The sequence below is a fragment of the Amphiprion ocellaris genome, chromosome 15 (genome assembly GCF_022539595.1).
Source record: "Amphiprion ocellaris isolate individual 3 ecotype Okinawa chromosome 15, ASM2253959v1, whole genome shotgun sequence".
Classification (NCBI taxonomy): Eukaryota; Metazoa; Chordata; class Actinopteri; family Pomacentridae; genus Amphiprion; species Amphiprion ocellaris.
Window position 1 is genome coordinate 30,894,548 of NC_072780.1, and position 27,877 is coordinate 30,922,424.

At 37.4% G+C, this 27,877-nt stretch overlaps 1 protein-coding gene and 1 long non-coding RNA gene across 2 annotated transcripts; one reads left to right on the top strand and one right to left on the bottom strand.

Annotated features, from left to right (window-relative positions):
- Positions 1–1,670: 1,670 nt before the first annotated feature.
- trhrb (thyrotropin-releasing hormone receptor b) lies at positions 1,671–12,113 on the bottom strand. The gene is made up of 2 exons (XM_023270893.3): positions 10,942–12,113; positions 1,671–6,849 (listed from the first exon to the last, which is right to left on the bottom strand). The coding sequence occupies exons 1-2, from the start codon at positions 11,722–11,724 to the stop codon at positions 6,424–6,426; spliced, it is 1,209 nt and encodes a 402-aa protein (XP_023126661.2). The 5' UTR covers positions 11,725–12,113; the 3' UTR covers positions 1,671–6,423.
- LOC118470330 (uncharacterized) lies at positions 11,288–27,018 on the top strand. Its single transcript, XR_008604028.1, has 4 exons — positions 11,288–11,415; positions 14,954–15,028; positions 22,742–22,817; positions 25,266–27,018. It is a non-coding gene; the product is annotated as an uncharacterized LOC118470330 (long non-coding RNA).
- The last annotated feature ends 859 nt before the right edge of the window (positions 27,019–27,877 follow it).

A 27,877-nucleotide genomic window follows, 5' to 3' on the forward strand; every position in this document is an offset into this window, starting at 1 on the left:
GCTCTGGGCAATTGTAGATACAAGCAGCCGAAATGAGTTTCCTCCATGAGGTGTCTGGGTTCAGACTTAGAGATAAGGTGAAGAATAGAGTCGCTGCTCCTTTGTGCAGAACTCTGTAGAGGGATTATATATCTTATCTGGCCTGGGAACGCCTCGGGATCCCCCAGGAACGGAAAATGTTGCTGAATCCCGCTGCTACCAAGACTGGCTCTGAAAAAGTGGACGAATGGTAAAAAAGAGGGTTAAATTTGACTAGCTGTGCATTAAAAGTACAGTTGTGCTCATAAGTTTACATACCCTGGCATAAATAGTCAAATGTGTGCCATTCTTTAATGAAAAATGAATGATCAGAGCAAATATAATACGTGCTTATAAAGAACTTTGTCTGACCACTAACCCTAAATGAAGGAAAAGTTTTATCCATGATCAAACATGTTTTCTGAAAAAATGGACAGTATTTCACTAATTTTCCCAGGATATGTAAACTTATGAGCACAGCTGCATTTAACCCTCCTGTTGTCTTCATTTACGAGCATCAAAAAATATTGTTTCCTTGTCTGAAAAAAATCCAAAAAGCAAAATATTGGTTTAAAGCAATCCCACAATGACTTCACTTTCCTAACTTTGAAGCTATCTTTTGTTGTCTTGTGTGTGGAGCAAAAGGTTTAAAATGTGAACTTTTAGCTGTTTGTGTTTGTTCCATCTTCTTCTCTTTGGGTTTTCCACAGGAACTGACCAATGAGGTGTTGAGAGTCAGTTTAAAACCACCAGTTAGATATAATATTATATATTGGACTCGTATTTGATCCACTGAATGTCTCCAAGAAGAAATGCAATGTAAGAAACACTGGATTTTTTTTTCATTTTGAACCTTCTTCCTTTTGCTTTTTGACTGAAGCCCAGTCCTGCTGTGTGGGTGGTTTAGAGAGGCGATAAGGACAGGAAGTACAGAATAATTACCACCATTTTGGTGCCAGAACTAGATGGTATCGTCTCTCAAAAAGAAGAACAAACCATCACACTTCAAGTCTTTTTGCATTTTCCAAGAGCTACATCGCATGTTTTGTTGCTTTGACTGGCTATAGGTTCTTCCTCAAACACACTTTGGCCCATTACTAGAACCTTGAAAATCCAAAATAAATTTAAAGATTCTAGACAAATTAACACTATCATTCAGAAGTTTGGGGTTGTTTAGAAATGTCCTTATTTTTGAAAGAAAAGCATTTGTTCCAATGAAGATAACATTAAATGAATGATAAATCCAGTGTAGACATTGTTAATGTGGTAAATGACTATTGTAGCTGGAAACAGCTGATTTTTAATGGAATATCTCCATAGAGGTACAGAGGAACATTTCCAGCAACCATCACTCCTGTGTTCTAATGCTACATTGTGTTAGCTAATGGTGTTGAAAGGCTCATTGGTGATTAGAAAACCCTTGTGCAGTTATGTTAGCACATGGATAAAAGTGGGAGTTTTCATGGAAAACATGAAATTGTCTGGGTAGCCCCAAACTTTTGAACAGTAGTGGACATTTTTTCCATTCGTTTGATGATGCCAGACTAGAAAACCACCAATCAAGGGTAATAACTCATCTAAAAATTACATCTGGGGGAAAAAATAAAAGCTTCTGAGAGATAAAATAAATTCAAAGAAAAAACATAATGTCCTGTATTTCCAGAAATAACTTTATTTTCAATATAGACAAAATGTACAAATGAACAATGCCTAGTTAGCCATCGAGCATATTCACAGGATCACATTAATCTAAGAAGCAGGAACAAAGCAGCAGCTTCCAAACGCTACGTCACAAAAGGATATTCATAAAGTTTTAATGGGTAATAATGAAAGCAAGAGTGGCATAAAAATACTTACTTCTGTTTCTCACCGGACAAACAGTAGAGTTGCCATAAATAACATCACTTTAGATACACAGGGGACACACATGGAAGCGTGACTCTATCGATACCACAGACATGTACAGTGTGGGTACAATTAAACAAACACTGGCTGTTATTTCCCACATTCAGCCGCCCAGTTATACCTCCCTGTGTGTCGGGCTGCTCTCAGAAACTCATAAACAGTCACTGATCTGGCAGAAACAACAGCAGCAGTAAACATCACACCAGCCACGTTCAGCAAAAGCGATAGCTTGTTAAATCCACGGTTCACATGCTACAGAACACACAGACCGAAGCACTAAAAATCCACTCTGCCTCGGCTGGAAACCACTGATGCCGCAGCTAAACTACATCAGCAGACTCTATATGTTACACTGAACCTCTTCAACACTACTACACACACAGTCTTTAAAACCACCGCTGCAGCTCAAACAGAAAGGAGAAGCTCTTATTAATGTAGGAGAGAATCATAGAATAATCATAGAAGAGTGTCTAATAAGGCATTTTATGGAGGGTTCAGAAGTTCACACCAAACCTGTGGATTACACTTGTTGCTTGGTTAGAGGATGTAGAAATGTGTTTATCTAATATGGGTTCAATTTGATGACCACATAGGGAAGCGCCATTAGGGTAAAAACAAAAACTGATGTGTTTATTAGCTATTATGTCAGTAGTACCAGAAATAGATGGTATAGTCTCTTGAAAAGAAGAACAAACCATTGCAGTTTTAGTCTTTTTGTATTTTGTAAACGCGACGTCACACATTTTGTTGCTTTGACTGGTTGTAGTTTCATCCCCAAAGAAATTTTGGTCCATCTCCATTAACAGAACCCCTTGAAAATCCAAAATAAGCTTTAAGATTCTTTTCAAATTTACATTTTTGCATTCATTTGATGATGGATGATTAGAAAACCAATTAAGAGTCATGACTCATTTAAAAATCCCTCTAAAATCATTAATTACATTCATGAAAACTCATTTCTGTTTATCAAACTCAGTTTTCTCCATGAAAACAGTCCCTGTCTGCCTTAAAATGGCTCAGATGGAAGTCTACATTGCTGCTTCTACGGGAATTTGCAAATCTATGAAGTCTTTCAATGCTAACCCCTCCCAGCACTGTAAAACTACTCAGTGGAAATTTGTAATATTGGAGCAACTCGGCCATAAATGTCAGAAACAGAAAGCTCCAACATGATCGGTTCTTCAGGTTTGTGTAAAAAACTGGATGCCTGAACGTGTGTTTTTGAGGCTGTAATCGGTAAACTTTAGGTTTAAGATGGTAAAACTCAGTCATGGTGTTGACTTGTACTTCTTTTTTCAATTTAAAAACAAACACTATATGGACATGTTAAGAATGTTAAAAAACTGAATTTTTTACTAGAGAAAGTCATTTAAAAATCAGCCTCTAGTGGTTTAACTTCTTATGTTGTCTCTTCTTTAATAAGTTGTAGGTTCATTCTCTAAGGATTTCTGCGCCCTGAAAAAAAATTCTCAACAAATTTACATTTTTGCATTAGTTCTTTCAACAGAAGACGTGATTGTCAAGTTGTGAACGACAACATTTTGGTCCAGATGCTTTGCAGGTCAAGCAGCAACCTCCAGGGTTTAGAAATGAAGCCGACCTGCAGTTCCTGCAATGACCACTGGAGGCAGCCTCTAAATGTGAGTCAATCCCCATAGACCTCCATGTTAAAATGTCCACCTTTACAGCAGAAATAAACGTATGAACAGCCTGATATGTTGAACAGTTTTGGTCTGTATAGCTAAAGTAATGTCAAATTAAGGACACCCACTTACAGCTGGAACTCTGAATCTCCACAGAAGTTCATTCCTTTACAGCTTAACAGCTTTTCTCAATTATGTGTTGAGGGGAATGTAATTGCACTTTTAACTAAATTGTATTTGTCACCTGTCAGACTGTGTGATGGGAAAGGAAGGCAGCCAGTTTGAAAGAACCACAAAATCCTCCTTACAATGCAGGAGGATGGAGGTATAAACCAGAGACCGAACTTTCACCCAGAGGACCAGGGTTCATGTTTCAGTGTCAGAAATATGTTTCATTTTCTGAATTGATTAGAAGCTTAGAAAAAAAGTCATGATTTGTGTTAAAATTTGACTATTTCACTACATGTTTGAAGCTTCTCCGTTTTATTAGTCACCATGGTGATAAGTACCATCCTATCTAATATCTTATTGGTTGGCTGAAAAGGAGTGACAGCGAAGCCATAAAATAAATGGCAAATATACGTTGACTAGCGTTTCTATGATATGCTACAAATGTAATCCAACATGTTCCCAACCTAACTGAGAATTCAGTTTAGTTGGTTGTTAGTTGGTTGGAGCTTCAATACTGATCTTCACTAAGTGATGACAACATTGAGGGTTCATCCATCTTTACATACAATGTTCCAGATGGAAAGAGGTGGAACTATTCACTGGTAGGTCTTTGTGTTAATTTTCTGCTGGGTAGTTGACATAGTTTTTTCCCTAAACGAATCAATAGTGACTCCATATGTTTCCTCAGAACAGTTAATTTACTGGTCCACACCCATTAATGGAACCCCTTGAAATTCCAAATAAATTAAAAGAACCTGGACAAATTTGTGTTTTTGCATTCGTTTGATGATGCCAGACTAGAAAACCACCAAATCAAAGGTCATAACTCATTTTAAAATCTCTCTTAAATCATTGATTTGACACCTAAAAACTAATTTTTGTGTAGAAAACTTAAATATTTAGAAGTTTTCTTGATGAAAACAACCCCTTTCTGCCCTAAAATGGCCCACATGTAAGTCTACATTACGGCTTAAATTGTTCTATAAACAAGAGACCGGACTTTCACCCAGAATGCCAGGGAATATTTGTCAGTTTGAGAGTTATTAACTTTGCAAGTTAATGCACAGTGACCGAGTTTTGCCAGTCTCATCTCCACTCTCATCATCATTTATTGAATCAGTTGTGCTGCTAGCAGTGGAAAACTACATCCTCCTTCTGTCTACAAAGTTCTGATTGGCCCAGATGATTTTTCAGATAAAATTACCAACAGTTGCGAAAGATTACATGCATGCTTTATTTCCTGCTGACCAGAGGTAGTTTCAGGTAAGAATGAGTGAGGGGAAGTGAAAAAACTACATTAGTTATCAAAATAAAATCGCATAGAATATCCAAAATATGTTATTTGGTTGAAAATATAGTTTAGAGATACAGGAGTGTGTGGAATTTTACTGTTTTTCCCAATTTCTTGAAGTCAGAAAATATTAAATGCATCAGACGGACCTTTTTTAAAGCGTTTTGTGTCGTTTGCTGTTAGGTCAAGCAACAGTTTTGGGCAATCTCAGCTCAGTTGTGGAAAATCTGTGAGATCAAATACATCATAATGACCCTTTTTGCATCTGAGAAATGAGCAAAACTAAGTGAAGAAACTAAGAATCCTGCCCAAGATAGGTGTAGAAAGGTATTTACAGAACGCAGATTTAGACATGCCATAGGTATTATTCAACTTTGGGTTTGATTTCATGAAAATCATCAGGAATAACTTAAAACACAGCAACCAAAGGGACGTCAGGTCACACAAAAGTTGCAAATTCTGAAAAAATATTATGTACTTCCTGTATGCACAGCCATTGATGACAACTTTTAAACCCCCATATGATTAATGCCTTATTAGAAACTAGCTGATGAACTGCTTTATGGCACTTTTTGATTTCAAGTTAAAAACTGCTTGATGTACTTCTGTTGCTCCTGTTTGTCAGCGAGCGTCCGCAAGTGGATAAAACTCATCATTATATCAACACATCTAATGCAGATTGAATCTCAACCTCCAGGTTCATCCTCATGCACAGCCTTCACAGCTAAAACGTGGCCGGTTTTGTCGGTGAAGGTTCATGTGTGAGTCACCCTTTAATGGACCAGCAGCTCTGAAACCATGAGGGGGATGAGCAGTCATTAAAGCTGCACTTTTCTTCTGATTTCCAAAGTCTGGGTGAGAAAAATGACCCAACCTGAACTGTTTTATGTGCAGTTCAGTCGATTCGCTCATGTAAAAACCGTGAACTGAAGCATTGAACTGAAGCTGGAGGTGGGGCTGTTTTTCTTGTCTGTGGTATCCTTTGGTGTAAAACAAACATACATTTTTTACCTTTTGGAGCCGCCAGCGTTCCATGCAACAGCTTTAAAGATCAGAAATGAGTCAGCAATGTGAGATAAATGGTGTTTCAGTTCACATTCAGCCTTTGTTGACTTGTACATCAACATTATGTGGGCAGGTCCAGCTGTGCGATAAGACGTTCTTATCTATTGCTGTTTATGACTTTACAGTGTCCGGGATCGTTCTCCATGAAGAGCATGTTTGGCTTCAAACGCTGTCATCAGCGGCTGTAATCGGTGTTTACATCTCTATCTGCAGCAGATTGACTTCGGAAAGGTCAGCAGGAAACTGTGTTCCCAGTTAACAGACTCCATTTTCAAAATGTTCAGTCCTCAATTGACCCGCAGATTTGTCCCTTTTGGATTCGTCTGAACCTCATGCGTCGCTGTAGTTCACCTTCCCGAACGTGCAGGGCTCCGAGAACATCATCTTCTGGTCGGACAGCAGGTCGTCGGTGACGGTGAGCTCCTCCAGCTCGGTGGTGAAGTGGTCGGTGCTCTCCACCATCGACGTGTCCTTGACGGCGCTGTAGGTGAGCGCCACGCTGTAGGCGGCCGGCTTGTCCGAAGACTTCCCGCCGCAGCCGCAGATCTTGCGGAAGGCGGCGCGGAACTTCTGTGACATGGCGTTGTAGATGACCGGGTTGATGGCGCTGTTGAGGTAGATGCAGATCCGGCAGAAGAGCAGGAACCAGGTGTCCAGGTAGGCCGGGTCCAGGAAGGAGTTGACCACCACCAGAGTGCGATACGGCATCCAGAGCACGGCGAAGAGGATCACAACCACTGCCAGCATCTTCGTCACCTGCAGAGGACGACAAGGACAAACAAGAGCTGATACTGAGACAAAAAGTTTTGAGTTTTACATAATTTTTGTAATATTTTATGGTCTAGATTGTAGCGGCAAAGTGGTCTAACCCACAACAATCCAAATATAGTGTTACAGTGGAGCTTCGAATGTTAGACCATTTTTAAAAACATGAGACTTTCAACCCATTTTTCTCAAAAACTACAGAAAGTGGGTTAGACCACTCTGCTTCTAAACCCTTCAAGTCATAGAAAAACAACTAACTACACAGCTTAAGTCATTAAAGGAACTAACAATGTGGCTAAGTCATAGAGGAAGCTAATTACACAGCCAAAGCCATAGAAAGAAGCTGACAATGCAGCTAAAGCTATAGAAAGAAGCTAACAATGCAGCTAAAGTCATAGAAGCTCAAACCACAGCTAAAGTAATGGAAAATCAGCTAACAACACAGCTGAAGTTATAGAACGAAGCCAACAATGCAGCTGAAGTCATAGAAGCTAAAACCACAGCTAAAGTAACTGAAAATCAGCTGCTATACAGCTTTGGCCCTAAAAAGATGCTAACTACATACACACATGGACAAAATTGTTGGTACCCCTCGGTTAATGAAAGAAAAACCCACAGTGGTCACAGAAATAATTTCAATCTGACAACTAATAATGAATAAAAATTCTATGAAAATTAACCAATGAAAATCAGACATTGCTTTTGAACTGTGGTTTAACAGAATTATTTTAAAAAATAAACTCATGAAACAGGCCTGAACAAAAATGATGGTACCCTTAACTTAATATTTTGTTGCAATCACTGCAATCAAACCATTTGTGTAACTGTCAGTGAGACTTCTGCACCTCTCAGCAGGTATTCTGGTCCACTCCTCATGAACAGACTGCTCCAGTTGTCTCAGGTTTGAAGGCTCCTTCTCCAGACGCCATGTTTCAGCTCCTTCCACAGATGTTCAATAGGATTTAGATCAGGGCTCATAGAAGGCCACTTCAGAATAGTCCAATGTTTTCCTCTTAGCCATTCTTGGCTGTTTTTAGTTGTGTGTTTTGGCCTGCGACTGAGACCAAGCTTTCTGACACTGGGCAGCACATTTCTCTCTAGAATACCTTGATAGTCATGAGATTTCATTGTACCTGCACAGATTCCAGACACCCTGTACCAGATGCAGCAAAGCAGCCCCAGAACATAACAGAACCTCCTCCATGTTTCACAGTAGGGACAGTGTTCTTTTCTTCATATGCTTCATTTCTGCATCTGTGAACATAGAGCTGATGTGCCAAAAAGTTCCAGTTTTGTCTCCTCTGTCCATAGGACATTCTCCCAGAAGCTTTGTGGCTTGTCAACATGCAGTTTGGTAAATTCCAGTCTGGCTTTTTTAGGATTTGTTTTCAACAATGGTGTCCTCCTTGGTCGTCTCCCATAAAGTTCACTTTGGCTCAAACAGTGATGGATGGTGTGATCTGACACTGATGTACCTTGACCTTGGAGTTCACCTTTAATGTCTTTACAGGTTGTTCTGGGATCTTTTGTTACCATTCCTATTATCCGTCTCTTCCATTTGTCATCAGTTTTCCTCCTGCAGCCACATCCAGGGAGGTTTGCTACAGTCCCATGGATCTTAAATTTCTGAATAATATGTGCAACTGTAGTCACAGGAACATCAAGCTGCTTGGAGATGGTCTTACAGCCTTTACCTTTAACATGCTTGTCTATAATTTTCTTTCTAATCTCCTGAGACAACTCTCTCCTTGGCTTCCTCTGGTCCATGTTTAGTGTGGTACACACCATGTCACCAAACAGCACAGTGACTACTGTAACCCTATAAATAGGCCGACTGACTGATTACAAGTTTGTAGACACCTGTGATGCTAATTAGAGGACACACCTTGATTGAACATGTCCCTATGGTCACATTATTTTCAGTCTTTTCTAGGGGTACCATCATTTTTGTACAGGCCTGTTTTCCATGAAAACTCCCACTTTTATCCATGTACTAACATAACTGCACAAGGGTTTTCTAATCATCAATTAGTCTTTCAACACCATTAGCTAATACAATGTAGCATTAGAACACAGGAGTGATGGTTGCTGGAAATGTTCCTCTGTACCTCTATGGAGATATTCCATTAAAAATCAGCCGTTTCCAGCTAGAACAGTCATTTATCACATTAAAAATGTCTAGACTGGATTTATGATTTATTTAACATTATCTTCATTGAAAAAAATAAGGACATTTCTAGGTGACCCCAAAACTTTTGAATGGTAGTGACTGTTTCCAAAATTAACATTATTAAATAATGTATTATCGGCTTGATATTCAACAACTCAACATGTGTTACATTTATTTCTATTGAGATAAAAATGAGTCACTCTAACTTAAATACAGTCTGTGTAACGAGAAAAATAAGCTGTATCAACGTTAATAACTTATGTTGACTCAATACAAGTACATATTTAAATTTTTTAATACTGTAGAATTAATTGGCCCATCCTGATTAAATTAAGTTGGACTCAGTTCTTGGAAATACATCAAATCAACTCTAATAAATTCAATTAACTCAACACAAGTACATTCAATTGGACCAATATAATCAGCTTAATGCTGAAAGAAAACTATTTAATCACATGGAAATAGTTTCCACGATGATTTTACATTCATTTTAGAGTTATTTTTTTGAGCGTGTGATGTACTTTTACATTTCAGCACAGTTTATTCAGTTAAATGTGGTGCACGACAGCAATAATATTAAAGTGACTGAACTGCTGTACACTGTAAAAAGAAATCTGTAAAATAAACTATTAAAATCTGGTATCAAGGGCACCAAAAAAATATGTTAAAAATCTGTGGAACATTTTAACATTAAAAACTGTTGGAAACTATATTTTAGCTGATTGAAATACAATCAAACTGTGTAATTTTACAGTCAAAAATAAAAAAGAATGAATTATAATTTGTAAAAATAAAGATTTTTCATGTGGACATTATTTACAGGTTTGTCTTTTTGTTGTCAAGTCAACAAATGAATTAATGCTTTTTAAGTGAGATTTTTAATAGATATTAAAATGGGGAAAATCTATAAAATTTGTTGATAAATATTCCTTTGTCCTGCATCTAATATATACATGATTTTCCTTTCAAATAAAGGCAACATAATTATCTGTAAAATGAATTGGTTTGTTTTTCAGATTTAAATGTAATAAATATTTGTCTATTTTACAGTCAAAAATTTTAAAAGAATGAATTATTCCGAGAAAAATACTGATTTTTGATGTGGGTATTATTTACAGTTTTTATCCATTTTTATTTTTATGTCAACAAGTAAATGAATGCTTTTAATTGTGATTTTTCATTGATATTATCAGTAATATATAACCCTAAAAAATGGGGAAAATCTGTAAAATTATTGTCCTTTTTTCTGCTCCTACCATAATTTTGCTTTCAAATAACTGCAAAATAATAATCTGTAAAATGTCATTTATTAGTTTTTTTTCCAGATTTAAATACAGTAAATACTGGTGTGATTTTAGAGTCAAATATAGTTAAATAATGAATCAATATTTGAAAAAAATACTGATTTTTGGTGTAGACGTTATGTATACATTTGACCAGTATTTCATTGATTTATTTTTTACATTTAACATGAGATCATGCTTTTCTAGGTGATTTTCCAAGAAATTATTTGTGATTTTCTATGAAAAGTGGTCAAATTGGTAACAAGCAAGCAAAAATGTGCACTTTTAACACCTAATATTCATAATTTTTCATTCAAATAACTGCAAACATATCTGATTTATTACTTATGATTAAAAGAATAGTGTGATTGTATGGCTAAATGTAAAAGAAAGAATTACCATTTATACAATCGTTTTTCTAGTTTAGGCTCCTTTTTATTGGTTTAACATGTAAATGAAGACTTTTTCAGTCATTATCTGTATTTTAACGAATTTGGGTAAAATCTGTAGAAAAGCAGTCAATTGTTCTAAAATACAGTTTAAAATCTTGAGTTTTCCAGGGTTTGCTGCAGATCACTGAGGATTTTCTCCTCATCCAGACTAAAAAAGTGCCTCCTGTCAGACTCTCACCTGTCTGCGGGACGTGGCCGTGGAGCTGGAGTGTCTGGAGTTCTTGCAGCTGCTGCTCTTCATGTGGTTGTTGTGTCCGTTGTTCTTCTTCTTCTTGTCCTTGTGGTCGGAGGGCAGCGGGTTGAGGAACAGGATCCGGGCGATGAGTCCGTAGAGGACCGCGGAGAGCAGCAGCGGCAGCACGAAGAACACGCCGAAGTCGAAGAAGTAGACGGGCAGGTAGAACTTCCTGGGAACCCGGTAGCCGCAGGTGACCACGGTGATGTTGTCGTAGACCAGCTGCTGGATGTCCGACAGGTAGAACCACATGACGCAGTAGACGGAGGTGAAAGCCCACACCAGCAGGATGATCTTCTTGGCTCGGGACAAAGTGCACAGAAACTGGGCTTTGATGGGGTGGCAGATGGCGATGTAGCGCTCTATGGTGAAGGCGGTGATGGAGCAGGAGGACGCGTTGATGCCCAGGTACTGGAGGTAGGTGATGCACAGGCAGCCGTAGTGTCCGAACACCCAGGAGGCGAAGATGCTGTCGGTGATGGTGGGCAGCCCGGCGGCCGTCAGCACCATCAGGTCCGCCACCGCCAGACTCACCAGGTAGCAGTTGGTGGGAGTCCGCATGTGTTTGGTGGTGAGGACCACCAGGATCACCATCACGTTACCGACGATTCCCAAAGCGCAGATCACGAACAGCAGCAGACTGCTGATCACTTTGTACTGGAGGCTGTAGTCCGTCCAGATCCCCAGAGTTTGGTTCGTCTGCGGACCTGAGGTGAAGTTTTCCATCTTGTTAAATCAGATCAGAAATAAAAAAGGAGACTTTTCGGTGCGGAGAGCTGCTTCCTGACGCGCGGCGCTGCTTTTACGCACGAGAAAAAAACAAGAAATTCTCAAACTTCACAGCTCTGGAGAAGTCCGCGTCGACTTTAAACTGAATACAAGTTAAGACAGGTGTGAGCTGCTCTTAAAGCTTCACAAACCGACGCGGAGCTGCTCGGATTCTGCCGTGATTCCTTCGTGAAGCTGCGCGTAAAAAGCGCTGCGCCGCGTCTCCCGTCAGAACACTGAGTCCGGCGGACAGATGGCGGTTTGGTTTTGAGCCTTCCTTTTGGCACGAGCTCTCGTACGCATGCGAGGGGATTAGCCCATCATCATCATCATCACACCAGACCTCCCTCCTCCATCAGCAAAATCAGCTGGACACCAGCCACCATCCCACACCGTGCGTCTTCTCGCTCTTTCTTCTGAAACTTTACGAGCCGCAGAGATCAGAGTTTAGAATGACGGTTAAAAGAACCTTCAGGTGCCTCTAAAACACGGGTGTGGTTCGTTAAAAGCCGCTGGAAGGAGCTCGGCTCAATAAGCTGCCACTTTGCTAAAGTATGGAGCCTCATAATGTGATGAAGTGCAGCCACAACTGATCAATATTTACATACTCTTAGGGGGAATCCTTGAGCGGCTTCTCATCACGGGTTTAACCTAAAAGTGCGTCTGTTTGCAGAAAATCCCGTGGACACCGTTTGTGTTCTGTACATTTGCAAAAAGAAGCTCATTTATTAATCTTGAGTTCTGTTTGTGAAATAATAAACTGCTGAATCTAAAATCTAGGAAAAAGTGTCCATAAGAACATTTTGTCTTTACAGTTCAGACCAGAGCTGTAGGTTGTTTGCAAAATGAGACGATTCCAAATCTCCAAAATAACCCTACTTTAATGAAATAACTCTGTAAATGTGTATGTTTTCCGAATATTTTACTAGTGCTGGTGTTGCTCCATTTGCGTTTCTTTGTCCTTTGGGACCCCAAACTGAATTCCGTAAAATATTTTGGCCGAATTTCATGTTTTTATGTACGAGATTTTTTGTATTTTCACACTCGAAATGAAACATTTAGCCCGAAAAGCCATTCTAAAGGTTCAATATCTCCAGAAATGTAACATTCACGGCTACCACAAACAAATCCAGATGATTAAATGCTTCCAGTAGAGTTCAAATTTTTAATTATTGAACCTTGAAAATGGAAAAAAGTGCAGCATTTTCAAACTACAGTGTCAGAAAGTTCCTTTAAGTATAAGTGGATCCATGTTTCCTACTAAAATTGCAGTCTTTGGTCGACATTTCACCAATTTTTGAAACTGTCATCGATAGAATCTGATGTGTGGTCACTATTTTGAAGTGAAACTTGCAAAAAATTACTCAAAATGTGTGCAAAACATGATAAAACTGGTCCAAAATGTGTCAAAATTGAGTAAAATGACAAAGATCAGTAATTATTAGCCCTTGAAAATCGAAAATAAGTACAATTTTTTCAAACTAGGGTGGTACTGGGGCCCCAGAAAGTTCATGTAAATATGAATGGATCGATATTTCCTACTAAAAACAGTCTTTGGTCGACGTTTCACCAACTTCTGAGGCTCTATCATCAGTAGAATCTGATGTTTTGGCAAATATGACAAGACAAAGTCCTAGTTTTTGATGTTTTGACTTGGAACTGGTTCAAAAATTATTCAAACTTTGTCCTAAATGACTCAAAATTGTCAGAAATTATTCAAAATGTGTCCAGAATGACTTTAAATTGTTTATATTAACAATAACGAATAACTACTTTTTCATGAAAATTGAAAATAAAGGTGAAAACGTTCAAAGGTTGGTTTTAGAGCTCCAGAAAGTTCTTCGAAGTCTATATATATATGGATGGATCCATATCTTTACTGAAATACAGTCTTTGGTCGACATTTCACCAACTTTTGAGGCTCTAACATCAGTAGAAATTAACATATGGTAAGCCAATTTTGGCTATTTTGACTTAAAACTTTGCCAAAACGTCACTCAAAATGTGTGGAAATACTATAAAACTTGTCCAAAATTGAGCAAAATGACAATCAAGAATAATTATTAGCCTTTGAAAATGGAAAATAAGTGAAACATTTTCAAACAAAAATGTTTTTTTGTCCCCAGAAGGTTCCTGTCAGTAGATTTAAATATATATATATATATATATATATATGTATATATATATGGTGTTATGATCCTGCTCCAGCCCCTGCTCTTCTTCTCCCTTCTTCCTCTTTTTTTCCACCTTTTCCCCTTGGCTCCTGATCTGTTTCTGTTTTGACCTGTCCCTTTGGCTCCCTCTATATGTCATCTCTCTCCCTCTTGTCTCTCATCCCTGTGTCTTGCTTCCCTTCTCACCTGTCTGCACTCAGCTGATTACTACACCTGACTCACATTGCAGTAATCAGCTCACCTGCCTGCAATATCTCCTGTTCACTATTTAAACTCTGCTCATTCATTCACTCCCTGCCGGATCATTGACCCACGTGCCCTCTGCTTTTGGACTCTGCTTTTGCACTCTGCTTTTGGACTCTGTTTTCACCTCCTCTGGATTTCCCTCACCCTGGACTCAGTTCTTCTTTTGGATTCCCATTAGCCCCGTTTTTTGTCCCCAGCCAGTAGCTCTAGTCTCGTCTCCGTTCACCCCAGATTCTCCGAGCCTGCTTCCCTACCCCTTCTGTTCAGTTCCCCCATTTAGTAAGTACCCCTCCTTTGCTTAGTTTTGTTAGTTCTAGTTTAGTGATCTTCCGTTCTTGAATTCATAGTGTTTGTTAGTGGTTTGGTTTAGTCTTGTTTCCCCCCAGTTCAGTTTTCCATTTATGTATTGTTTTTGTTCTCTGGTAAAATAAAATCCTTTCCTTAAATCACATTTCTGCCAGTCTCTCTGTGTCTGCGCCTGGGTTCTCCAGCTCCCCCGTAACATATGGATGGATCCATGTTTCTAATAAAATACAGTGTTTGGTCGACATTTCACCAACTTTTGAAGCTCTAACATCAGTAGAGTTTGATTTATGGTGAGTTTAGCAAATACATGGTATTTGAAATAAACACTGGACAGAGAAGCATCAACTGAAAGCAACAAAAGAAAAAAATGCATTTATTTGCAGAAAAGAAATTCTCAAAAGACATTTCAATGTCTCTGTTGTTCTTAATGTCTAGTTTGTTTTGTCTTTTCCTTTCCACAGTATCTGGAGCTTTGATGGATCCAACAGATGTTATCAGATGGAGGACACTTTAAAGATGCAGCAAACAACAAACAGGTAAAATCTGAATAAAATCTGAGATGATGCAGCAAAATATTTCCTGATTTCTGTCTCAAATTTACAGAGACTGACCCAGTAGACTAAAGCTGATTTATCCCATATAAATATGCTAAAATCAGGAGATAAAGCCAGTAAACAAAGAAAGTAAAGGAGAAATTGGAATCACTTTGCTTCTTTACATCCAAACGTTAAACTTCTCGTGGTGTCAGTCCTCTGTGAACCGTCAGTACAGACGAAGATGGAAGCACACTTCAAATTCTGGAGGCCTGATTCTGTTTTAACACCACAGTGTCTGCAGGAGACCCTCAGCTGCACACAGAAAACACAGAACAAAGAGAGTTCTGTTCAGATATTCCCTGAAATCTTCTTTACATTATCAACCTGCACACAGAGAAACACCACAGGGTGGAGCCTCATTCAGACACATCTGAATTACTCCCAAAATGACCATAAAACCACACATAACGACCACAAAAGTGATACAAAACGACCAGAAAAAGACACAAAATTACCACAAAAAAAAGGCAAAATGACCACAGACACAAATTAAATAGAAATTGATATGACCATAAAATATCACAAAACAACCACAAAAACACACAAAACAACCAGAAAAAGACACAAAATGGCCACAACAAGAAGCAAAATGTCCACAAAGACACAAATTGAATAGAAATAGACCCTTTATGACCATGAAACAATAAAAAAACCCCTCAAAAATATAGAAAACAACCGCTAATAAAAGATACAAAATAAACGGACACTAAATAAACAGAAAAAGATGTACAATTACCACAAAAGATTATTATTATTATTGTATTGTTCAGGTTTGTTAACAAAAAAAGGACACTTAAACCGCACATAAAAATGGCTGAAATTCATTGCCTTAGCTCATAAATGTTACAAATCATGACATTTTTTGAAAAATTGATAGAAAAAGCAAATTTGTCAAGTCAAATATTCCACTGAAAGAAGTTTCTAAGACTTTAAATGTTTAAAAACAACATGTACAGTTAAAAACAAAAGACATAGTGGTTTTACTAACCATCATAGTTTCTGTTTGTTTGCAGAACACTTTGTCCACTTCTGGGGCTGGAATTTCCTCCAGCCAGAAAATGTTTGTTTTTCCACAACGGAGAATCAACAATCCAAAATTTTATCTCCATTTCATCCCTCGAGTTCTTTATTATGGCAGAAATTCCCCAATTTTTCAGCTTCTGATGCCCAAAAATCGATGCCAGAGACACAGACAAATGTGATTGGAGAATAAAAATGAAGCCAAACAGACGCACAAATAGACACACTTAAACACAACAACACAAATGATCGATCCATGAAAACCAATCAGAACCTCCTCAGAATCAGCTGATTCTTTATCTTTGTGTATCATAGTTTCATGTCATAAAGAGACAAAACTGTCACAAAGACACGTAAAATGATCAAAACATCACACTTAAATAACAAAAACAAGACACAAAATGACAAAAAAAGAAAAACAAGACACAAAATGCCTAAAACTAGACACAAAACAGGAAAATAGAGCAGCAAAATGACAAAAACAACAAATTACCACCATTAGAAAAGAAAACTGTTCCAAAGATGCACAAAACAACACAAAACTGAGAAAAAATGACAGAAGGGAGACAAAAAATGACAAAGATGTGCATAAAACAATAAAAACCAGATGCAAAATAAAAACAACAAAACACAAAATGACCACCTAGATCAGTTTTACATTCACTCCAGGTGTCACAATCCAAACACAAAATCTTTTTTTTTTTTCTAATTTTGAGCATCAGTATTAAAGGATGTATCATAGTCTCATGTCACAAAGAGACAAAACTGTCCCAAGGACATGTAAAACAACCAAAATGTCACATTAAACAACAAAATCAAGACACAAAATGTCACAAAGCAAAGAAACAGGACACAAAATACTTCAATCTGGACATAAAATGAGACAAATGAGGCACAAAAGAGGAAAAAGGACCAAACGACCAACAAAATTACCACAATGAGAAAAAACTGTCCTGAAGATACACAAAACAACAAAAACACATACAAAATAAGAAAAAGAAAACACAAAATGATCAACCAAAGGAGTTTTCCATCCATCCAGGTGTCAGAAGATACAAAACAAACAGAAAAAGGTGCAAAATTACCACAAATTGAATCAAAATGATCACAAAGGAACAAATTAAACAGAAATATACCCCAAATTACCATAAAATAACACAAAAAAGACACAAAACAACCAGAAAATGATACAGAATGACCACAAAATGAAGCAAAATGACCACAAAGACACAAATTGAATAGAAATAGACCCAAATTACCATAAAACTATACAACCACAATAAAGATATGAAACAACCTGGAAAAGACACAAAACAATCCGAAAAAGAAACAAAACAACCAGAAAGACACAAATGAAACAGAAAAAGACACAAAACAACCAGAAAAAGACACAAATTACACAGAAAAAGATGCAAAACAACCAGAAAAAGACACAAATCGTCCTGACAGTGAAGCACGGAGGTGGAAGTATGATGATCTAGAAATACGTGAGAGCATTTGTAGATGGTTTCTTCAATATCTGTGGCTGTCTGGTACATTTTTTTCTGTGGATGAAACATTTCATGAAATAACTCTATGAAACTGACACTTTATCTGTCAGTATGCATGCTGGGCTGCTGCTCATTAAAACTCAGGCAATTTTAGCTCACACACTGCTGCTGAAATGTCAGTTTAAAGACACTATACTGACATTAGTGGTCAGTTAAAGCACTAATTATAACTGCAGCCCTTCGGCGTTGCCACAGTGAATGCATCGTCCTGACAGTGAAGAACGGAACTTGGAAATGTGATGATGTGGGGCTGCATGAGTGCATTTATGGATGGTTTCTTCAATGTCTGTGGATAAATCAAAATTCTGGCTGTCTGGTACATTTTTTTTTTTCTGTAGATGAAACATTTCATGAAATAACTCTATGAAACTGACACTTTATCTGTCAGTATGCATGCTGGGCTGCTGCTCATTAAAACTCAGGCATTTTTAGCTCACACACTGCTGCTGAAATGTCAGTTTAAAGACACTATACTGACATTAGTGGTCAGTTAAAGCACTAATTAGAGTGTGATTTGTCCACAGTGTCCATTTATTCACTCACTTCATGCTGTTTTCACTGAATGAGAAGCAGGAAATATTATACAAGGTGGGAAAAAAGAGCCTAGTGCTGTTATTGTCAAGCCAACATGAAATGCACAAAAGCACAGATCTGCCGTGACCTGTTTTGCTGTCCAACAACTCGAGAATGTGCTGTTGCCTGTTTTTCTTCTTCTTCTTTTTTCTGCACCACAGTGTGGAGGTGGAAACTCTCCTCCACACCAACTGTGCATATTCTCCAGCTGAGGACGGCGACCATCACGCCAACACTCGCTTTTGTTCACACGATTGTGCTTCGAGCTCTGAAGCTGCCAGCCGTCCATCCCGAGCACCAGGTGGACCAGGACGGCAGGGAATATTACATAACGAAGACGCCCCCTTTTTCATTCTATCTCCCATGATTCCCTTCATCTCAGCAGCAATGAAGAAAGAGGCAGTTTGAGCTTAATTTAGTGTTTCCATATCTGATTCTTGGCTCTGGGTGAAGCCAGTAGACATGGATCTGCTGTGTTTAGTAGGTTGGTTTGTCACTTTCACAAGATCTGATGCTTTTTAATGAGTTTTCTTATTAATATAAATGGATTCTAATGGAGTGGAAGCAAATTCTACTCGGAAACTTGCTTAGAAGTAGTTCCTGTGTTAAATTATACACAGTTAAATGATGCAAAATAAGACTCCAGCCACTTTTTTCTGCAAATCAGTCACACTTCTCACATAAATCTGTGTTAATTATCACAGATATTTAACTGTTTTCCATTTAAATTCTCTTTAAACATCTTCACTTGATTGCTTTATTCAAAAAAATCCCAGCAGCAAGTGGCATAAACTGGATTTATTTTGCAGGAAATAAGAGAAAGAGTTTTACTGCCACCTAAAGGACAAATCTGACCAGTACCAAATGTGAGAGGAGAGAGAACAGAGGTCTCTAAATGTAGGTTTTCAAACCTAAAATGTGCATTTAGGCACAGATTTTTTGTAGAATTTGAAGTTGTTTTATTGACTGTTTAACTACTGTTTAATAATTTCCTGAAAGACTTTTTGCAGACAAAGAGTCGTTTAATAAATGTTGATAAATCCTCCTCTAGGAAATGTAGAGCGTCAGTCATTTCATTTTCCTGCATTCTGGTGAATTTTTATGCATCAATTTCACCAATTTCTGAAATCTATTTATGGCAAAAATGTATTTATTAGTATGTTCAGGCAGCAGGTGTTGATTTAAAATATAATGGAGTGTAGTATTAAGTTCTCAGGTGCTCAAATATTCAAATTTTATTCAAATTTATCCTCCTATAGATCAAATTTACTTATTTTTTTATGATTCCCGTTGAATCAACAAACACAAACAGGCACAATTTGCTAACTTTTGTGTCTTTTTGGGGAGTAAATTAATTTTTTGTGTCACTTTTATATTATATTATATTATATTATGTTTTTCCTCTATAACAGGGGTGTCAAGCTCGTTTTAGTTCAGGGGCCTCATTCAGCCCAATTTGATCTCCAGTGACCAGTAAAATCACAGCACAATAACCTATAAATAACCACAACTCCAAATTTTTCCTTTGTTTTAGTGTAAAATGCTCACATTTAAGGTATTATCTTTTGCCAAAACATTTGAACAACCTGAAATTTCTTTTTAAAAAAAAAAATAAATTCAATTTCAATAACATTAAGCCTCAGTTTATCATTTCCACATTACAACCTACAGATCACAGAGTGTCTACAAAGGAACAAAACATTTAGTCACATCTATCTGGAACTGAATGATATATTTTACTTTATGATCAAAATGACAGAAGTCAAACAAAAAAAGACAAAAAACAGGACAAAATATTACAAAAATGAGACACAAAATGGAAAAAAGAGACAAACGACACAAAACAAAAGAAAAAAGAGACAAAAAAATTTGACAAAAAGTTACAAAGCGACAAAAATGGACACAAATGAGACAAAAAATGACAAAAACGACAAAAAACACAAGCGAAACAAAAAGGAAACAAAGTGATAAAAACATGAAACAAATGACAAAAGTCAGACAAAAAAAGACAAAAAACAACAAAAACAAGACAAAGTATTACAAAAATGAGACACAAAATGAGACAAACGACATGAAACAAAACAAAAAAGAGACAAAAAATTTGACAAAAAAGTTACAAAGCGACAAAGAAATGGACACTTCTATTTACTATCATCAATTCACTCATAAATAAGAGTAAAGTAATAGACATATAAGGATGTTTCTATTTTTAACAACCTCATAGGGAAGTTGGAGTGGTAGTCATCATTCTCACCATAAAGACTGAATTTTTTGTGTTGTGTTGGACCATAATATGTAAGTTTTGGTTTGTTTTGTGGCTTTTACCAGCTGTTTGATTAGGTTTAGGCACCAAAATGCTACATTCTGAGCATAAATATAGCATTTATATAGCACCATATGATTATCTGCTATAGTGGGGTAGCAGAGGCTGAAATCACATACATGTTTTGTAAACAAAGCCTCTCTTTTCTTTGTTTTGGCAGCCGATCCACTCATGTGACTGATAATAGTGCATGTAGGTCCCTCCTATTGAAACTGTTGGCCCTCCCTGTGTTTCTAAACAGGCCAAGAGGGAGTAAAACTCAAAGAATTTAAAAACAAAGCCTTTATTTTATGCTATTTACCTAATTTTAAACAGTTCAACTGTACCGTTTTAATATGTAAAAGGACTAGCTCCTTTTCATGCACAGGTAAGCCCAGTCTTTTGGTGTTTGTACCACTTGCAGCATATTTTTCCAGTATTAAACAGCTTCATAGGGAAGTTGGAGTTGTGTTCATGATTCTCACCATAAAGACTGAGTTTTGTATGTCATGTTGGACCACAGTTTGTAAGTTTTGGTTTGTTTTATGACTTAAGCATTGTTTTTCATTAGCGGTTTGGTTAAGTTTAGGCACCAAAATGCTACATTTCTAGCATTAGTACAGCATTCATATAGCAACATACACTATATTGCCAAAAATATTCACTCACCCATCCAAATAATCAGAATCAGGTGTTCCAATCACTTCCATGACCACAGGTGTATAAAATCAAGCACCTAGGCATGCAGACTGCTTTTACAAACATTTGTGAAAGAATGGGTCACTCTCAGGAGCTCAGTGAATTCCAGTGTGTAACTGTGATAGGATGCCACCTGTGCAACAAATCCAGTCGTGACATTTCCTGGCTCCTAAATATTCCACAGTCAACTGTCAGCTGTATTATAAGAAAGTGGAAGTGTGTGGGAACGACAGCAACTCAGCCACCAAGTGGTAGGACATGTAAACTGACAGAGCGGGGCCAGTGGATGCTGAGGAGCATAGTGCCAAGAGGTGGCCAACTTTCTGCAGAGTCAATCACTACAGACCTTCAAACTTCATGTGGCCTTCAGATTAGCTCAAGAACAGTGCTTCAGCAGAGAGCTTCATGGAATGGGTTTCCATGGCCGAGCAGCTGCATCCAAGCCATACATCACCAAATGCAATGCAAAGCGTGGGATGCAGTGGTGTAAAGCAGCCACCACTGGACTCTAGAGCAGTGGAGACGCCTTCTCTGGAGTGACCAATCACGCTTCTCCATCTGGCAATCTGATGGACCAGTCTGGGTTTGGTGGTTGCCAGGAGAACCATACTTGTTGGACTGCATTGTGCCAAGTGTAAAGTTTGGTGGAGGGGGGATTATGGTGTGGGCTTGTTTTTCAGGAGCTGGGCTTGGCCCCTTAGTTCCAGTGAAAGGAACTCTGAATGCTTCAGCATACCAAGACATTTTGGACAATTCCATGCTCCCAACTTTGTGGGAACAGTTTGGAGCTGGTCCTTCCTCTTCCAACATGACTGTGCACCAGTGCACAAAGCAAGGTCCATAAAGACATGGATGACAGAGTCTGGTGTGGATGAACTTGACTGGCCTGCACAGAGTCCTGACCTCAACCCCATAGAACACCTTTGGGATGAATTAGAGCAGAGACTGAGAGCCAGACCTTCTGGTCCAACATCAGTGTGTGACCTCACAAATGCACTTCTGGAAGAATGGTCAAAAATTCCCATAAACACACTCCTAAACCTTGTGGACAGCCTTCCCAGAAGAGTTGAAGCTGTTATAGCTGCAAAGGGTGGACTGATGTCATACTGAACCCTATGGATTAGGAATGGGATGTTACTTACGTTCATATGCGAGTCAAGGCAGGTGAGTGAATACATTTGGCAATATAGTGTATGATTATCTGCTATAGTAGAGTAATGGTGTCCTTAGCAGAGACTGAAATCACATGCATGTATTGGAAACCAAACTTGTCTTTTCTCTGTTTTGGCAGCCAATCCAGCCATGTGAGTGATATTTGTGCATGTAGGTCCCTCCCATTGAAACTGTTGGTCCTCCCTGTGCTTGTAAACAGGCTGAGAGGAAGTAAAACCAGAAGAATTTAAAAGCAAGATTTTTAATTGGTGTACTTCACCTCATAGTAAGCAGTTTAATTACTTCTTTTCAATGTGTACAAGGATTTGATCCACTTCATGTCTTGTCCATCCACAGATCTTCTCTGCTCTGATGAACCATGGAAAGTGGCATTTACTGAGTGGAACATACGAGGCAAGAGAAGGAGAGACAGGTAAAGTAAAGATAATTTTACTGGAGTTGACATCAACTATTTACAGCCATTCAATGTATTTTGCAAAGCTGGCATGAGCTAATGGTGGAGGCTGGATTAGTTTTTGTTGGGACTTGTGTATGCAACCTTTCTGCATTTCAATTAAAGCAAAAGGGGAATTGTAGACGACATGCTTGTTTGCTTTGGTCTGACATGCTGGAGCTCTAGCAACATCCAGTTTTTCTACAACGCAAAAACCTGACAAATGAAGAAGAGATTGTTGAAATACGCACTTTCCCGACATTAATCACGTGTTTCAAGACAAGCTTCTTGTTGCTTAAAAATGAGCTACAGTGGCAACAAAAGCTGAGATCTTCCAACTGCAGACTTACGGCATCTGTGTCTGGTATTTACAGATATTTATAGGTCTGTCAAACTTCCCTACATGTTGAAAAATGAAGCTAAGGGTCACACAATGTGTTCAAATGTGACACCAGTGGCAAAAAAGCAATACATGACAAGTTTAAGTGAGACTGAGCAGCCCGATATCATGAAAAGATGCATAAAAGCCAACACCAATTCACTTCACGTGTTATCACAACACATTTTTTTTTACATTTCTATGGATGTCATGTAATTTAGTGACAAATGGCCCCTAGCCTTTGACCGTAACCCTAACCTGAACCAGTTTGCATGCAATTTTAACACTGTAAAAAGTTAAAAATGCTGAGGCATGATGTGTGAAACGTGCATGAAGTAGCCACCTATTCATACACAATGATGCCAGGTTAGAGTGCAAATACTTAGTCTTTAAACTCCACTCCCCAAGTTCATGTGTAACAAAATCACAGGTTTACTGTAAAGAATTTGAGCCCAGAAATAACCCTGAAGTTAATTTACTTAAAGCTCCTTTAACCTCAGAAGACAAACCGGCTGATAAAAAGCTGCAAAGACGAGAAAAGTGATCTTCAGGTGTAAAACCAACAGAGTGTCTCCTGGAAGATCTAAAGCTCAGAGCAATAATATTTAAACTGCTGCAAGAGAAAACAGGAGGGAAATCGCAGGTGTATAATTTAGTTCCTGTCAGGTTTATATTTAGAAAGAGCAAAAGCAAAGATGACAAATCTGCAGAAATGCAACAGATTAATCCGAGCCGGAGCCACAAACCATCAGCTACCTGTTCGCTGCAGCAACATTCAGCACTTAGGTCTGACAAAAGCTCCGTAGAGACGGATTCTGATCCCGTCTGCAGGCAGGAGGCTCATGAATATGGAGGAACGAGGCCGCTGACATTCTGCTGCATGTTTTGTAGCCTGTAACGTATATATCAGCCTGAGTGTTTCTGCACCCAATGAGCTGTAAACCATAAAATGTGGCAGCTCAAAGTGAGTTATTCTGCAGATACACAACGTAAGCAGCAGCCAGTGACAGCAGTATACAGTACACTGTAAGAAAACATCTTTTAACATGTTTTAAACTGTGGTTTTTATTTCATACAATTAACTGTTGTTTTTTTATTTACTTTTTTTTTTTAACCTGTTTCGGTAAATTAAAGCTAGGAACTAATAAAATTACAGAAAAGTGGAATAATTTAGATGATGATTGTAAAGAAAAATTATTAAAAGAATGTGCACATCAAAAGCCTGTGTATCAGAAATAGGTACACGGTGTGTCGTACACACACACACGCACACGCACACGCACACGCACACACACACACACACACACACACACACACACACACACACACACATATATATATTCAAAGGTTTTCCTGCTTTGTCCATATCAGTATTTTTTTTTTTAAACAGTAAAATTTTTTTTTCACAGTATGTAAAAAAGTGACACGGTTTAACTGTATTTAAATCAGCTAAAAAATATTATTTTTTTTTCTCATTTTTGATGCCACTTGAAAAAAAAAGATAATAAGGACTAAAATGGTAATGTAATAATCAGAAAAAAAGTTTTGATTTAATAGTAATTAACTGTAAAAACAAAGCAAACCACAGTAAATAATGTTGACATAAAAATCTTTTTTTTTAAACAAAAGGTAATTTGTTAATTTATAATTTTTGACTGGAAAAATAAAAAAATAATAAATCATTTGTTTTTATATAATGTTAGACCATAAAATGACACAGTTTAACTATATTTAATGGAATTATTTAATGAAGCTGTAAATTGTAAATAATATGTATGTCAAAGATTAAAAAATGGTTATTAATTTTTATTTTAGTTAAATTACAAATTTAAATTTAGTTCTATGTTCTCTTCGTTATACGGGACCTCTCCTTCCTCTTCTACCTCCTCTCTCTCTTTTAATTTTTATTTTTTTTCAGTGTAAATGAAACAATAACTGCATGTTTGTCAGAGTAAAAGCTTCTCTCAGTTCCCTACATAAACTCAGCGCTGCTTTAAGACATTAAACGACCTCTTGGCCTCTCAGCTGATTTACTGATTTACTGGCAGCTGATTTTACAGGAAGTCGGTCCGAGTCGACCAGGACCCGCTGAGCTGTCAGAGCCGTGAGTCAGGAACGGTCATAAAACAGCTGCTGCAGCCCTGACCTGCTCCATTAGCTGGACGTACACCGGGCCGGGGGCCGTCTATTACCTGGCTGACAGGAAGCATCATGGAGCTGCACGTCTAGATCCAAGCAGCCGGGATGGTTGTGGGCAGCCTTCAGGTGTGACAGGAGAAAAAAAACACAAATCACATTCATCATCTGTCACAGCTGAGATTTCACAGGTGGAATGAGCTGCTGGAATGAAAGCCAAGGTCTCTGAGGAGGGAATTAAAAACAAAGACTGCAGAGTTACATAACAACAAGTTCCCCAACATGTCTCTCAGAGATTCCTTTCAGGAAGATTAAACATTTATATCAGCTATAAATAACAATAAAGAAACGCAGAATATAATGGTGAGGATGAGGATGATGCTCAGGGAGAACATAAACATTGTTTTTGTGTCAGCATAAGAATAGAAAACAGAGATAGAAGAAGGAAGCAGCTGAGGGGAGGTTGATGTAAAGATCTTTAACTGGGAATTAGAAATGAAGGAAAGAAATAAAATAAACCTGAGATGCCATCATGTACAAACTGGATCCTTTGATTTGTTGCTATTGAATTAAAATATTTGTATTCTGTCATGACTATTTATGGTAAAATATTTAAAATATGAAACCCATATATATATAATACCAGTATATTTGAAAGTACCAGTTATTCATTTAAAACTATGAGTTAAAAAGATGATGTTGAAACTCTTCACTGTGGTAAAATCCAGTAAAATGTAGTAAACTCTAGTTTACTGCAGTATTTTTACATTTTACCATGTTACAGTTGAACTTTACTTAACCCTCATGTCGTCCTGTGGGTCAAAATTGACCCGTTTTAAAGTTTGAAAATGAGAAAAAAAAATATTTTCACAATGAAACTTCTGATGACCACATTTTCAACATTTTTGGGCATTTTTAAAAATTTTTTTGGTTGAAAAAAAGAAAAGCTAAAAATGTTTCTGAAGAACATTCACCAAAAAATCAACCAAAATACAACGAAATTTGCTGGAAAATATTAGAAGTTTTACTGATATATATGGAATCACTTTAGATATTTTTTAGGATTTTTTGTTTGGAAGATTTTTGCTCATTTTTTGAAAATATTTATAAGAATTTTCTTGCCAAATTTGGGGGATTTTGTAAAAAAATAAACTTTTAAGGGAAACTTTTAAGGAATTATTGGAATTTTCTTCCTGAAGGTTTTGCAAATTTTCAGAAATTTGGGGAATGTTTTTGCTGAATTTTTGTATTTTTTTCAGACAAGAAAACAATGTTTTTTAGTGCTCGTAAATGAGGACAACAGGAAGGTTAAGTTATTTACTCTATAATTGACTACAGCAAAGGTTTCGGTACCGTTTAGTTCTGTGACCAGATTTTTCAAAAATATATTGTAATTATTTGGTGTTGATACTGTAATGAACACCATTACATGGCAATATTATTTTTACAGCAAAAATAATGCTGCTATATGTTTAATTTTCCATTTTGTTAAAATAGACAACCCTAAAATGTAATATCTGCTAGATATGTTTATTTTAACATTACAAAATGTATTAGAAAACAAAGGTCATTATATATATTTAATAATTTCTCTTTATATGGAAAAAATAACCTTGAAACATACAGTGTATATTATGTTGTTGTTGTTTTTTTTTCTTTTTATGAAAACACAATAAATTGAAAATGGAGCTGTTTCAAATGTAAGAAATGTGAATTTTTGCGGGTTTTGAGTCATTTAGGACATGGTTCAAATTATCTGGGACAGTGTTTTAGTCATTTTGGACAAATTTTACACAATATGTTGCTGTAAAGGGAAAAATTACAAAAAAAACCCCCCACTACAAATGGTGGAATTGTGTAATTTTTAAAAACTGAAAATAACATCAAATATCTGTAAAATAATGTTATTTTTGACCGATTTTATTACTGTAAAATAGTTGGTCACACACTGTAAAAGAATACATTATGGAAGCAAATCAGACTCATCAGATTCTGAATTTTAAAAGCTGCTGAATTTCTTACTTTGAATTTTTTTGCATCAAAATTTCATGTGAATTTTTTATGCCTGAATTTAGCTCATCAAAATTCTAAAAACCAGTTAAAAATTCAATGTCTTCAAAATTCGCCATCAAAAAACTCAGTGTTCAAAATTCGCCATCAAAAAAATTCAATGTGTTCAAAATTCACCATCAAAAAATTCAGTGTTCAAAATTCGCCATCAAAAAATTCAATGTTAAAAAATTCGCTGTCAAAAAATTCGCTGTTCACATCCGGGGGACTCAGGCGTAAACAATCGATCCTGGCCAAAATCGAACCAACGCCCAGCCAATCACGTGGCGCTCCTCCGGTCATGTGACGTAGACGGTTCACCTCACAACGACGGGGTCAACCACAGCTACCAGCATGAACGACGGCACTTCAGTGAGTGTATTAATCCTTTTTGTCCTGTATGTGGTTTGTTTTTGTGAGAGTCAGTAAGCTGTAATGCATGCCGTTAGCTGCGCTAGCACAGCGTTAGCCGTGC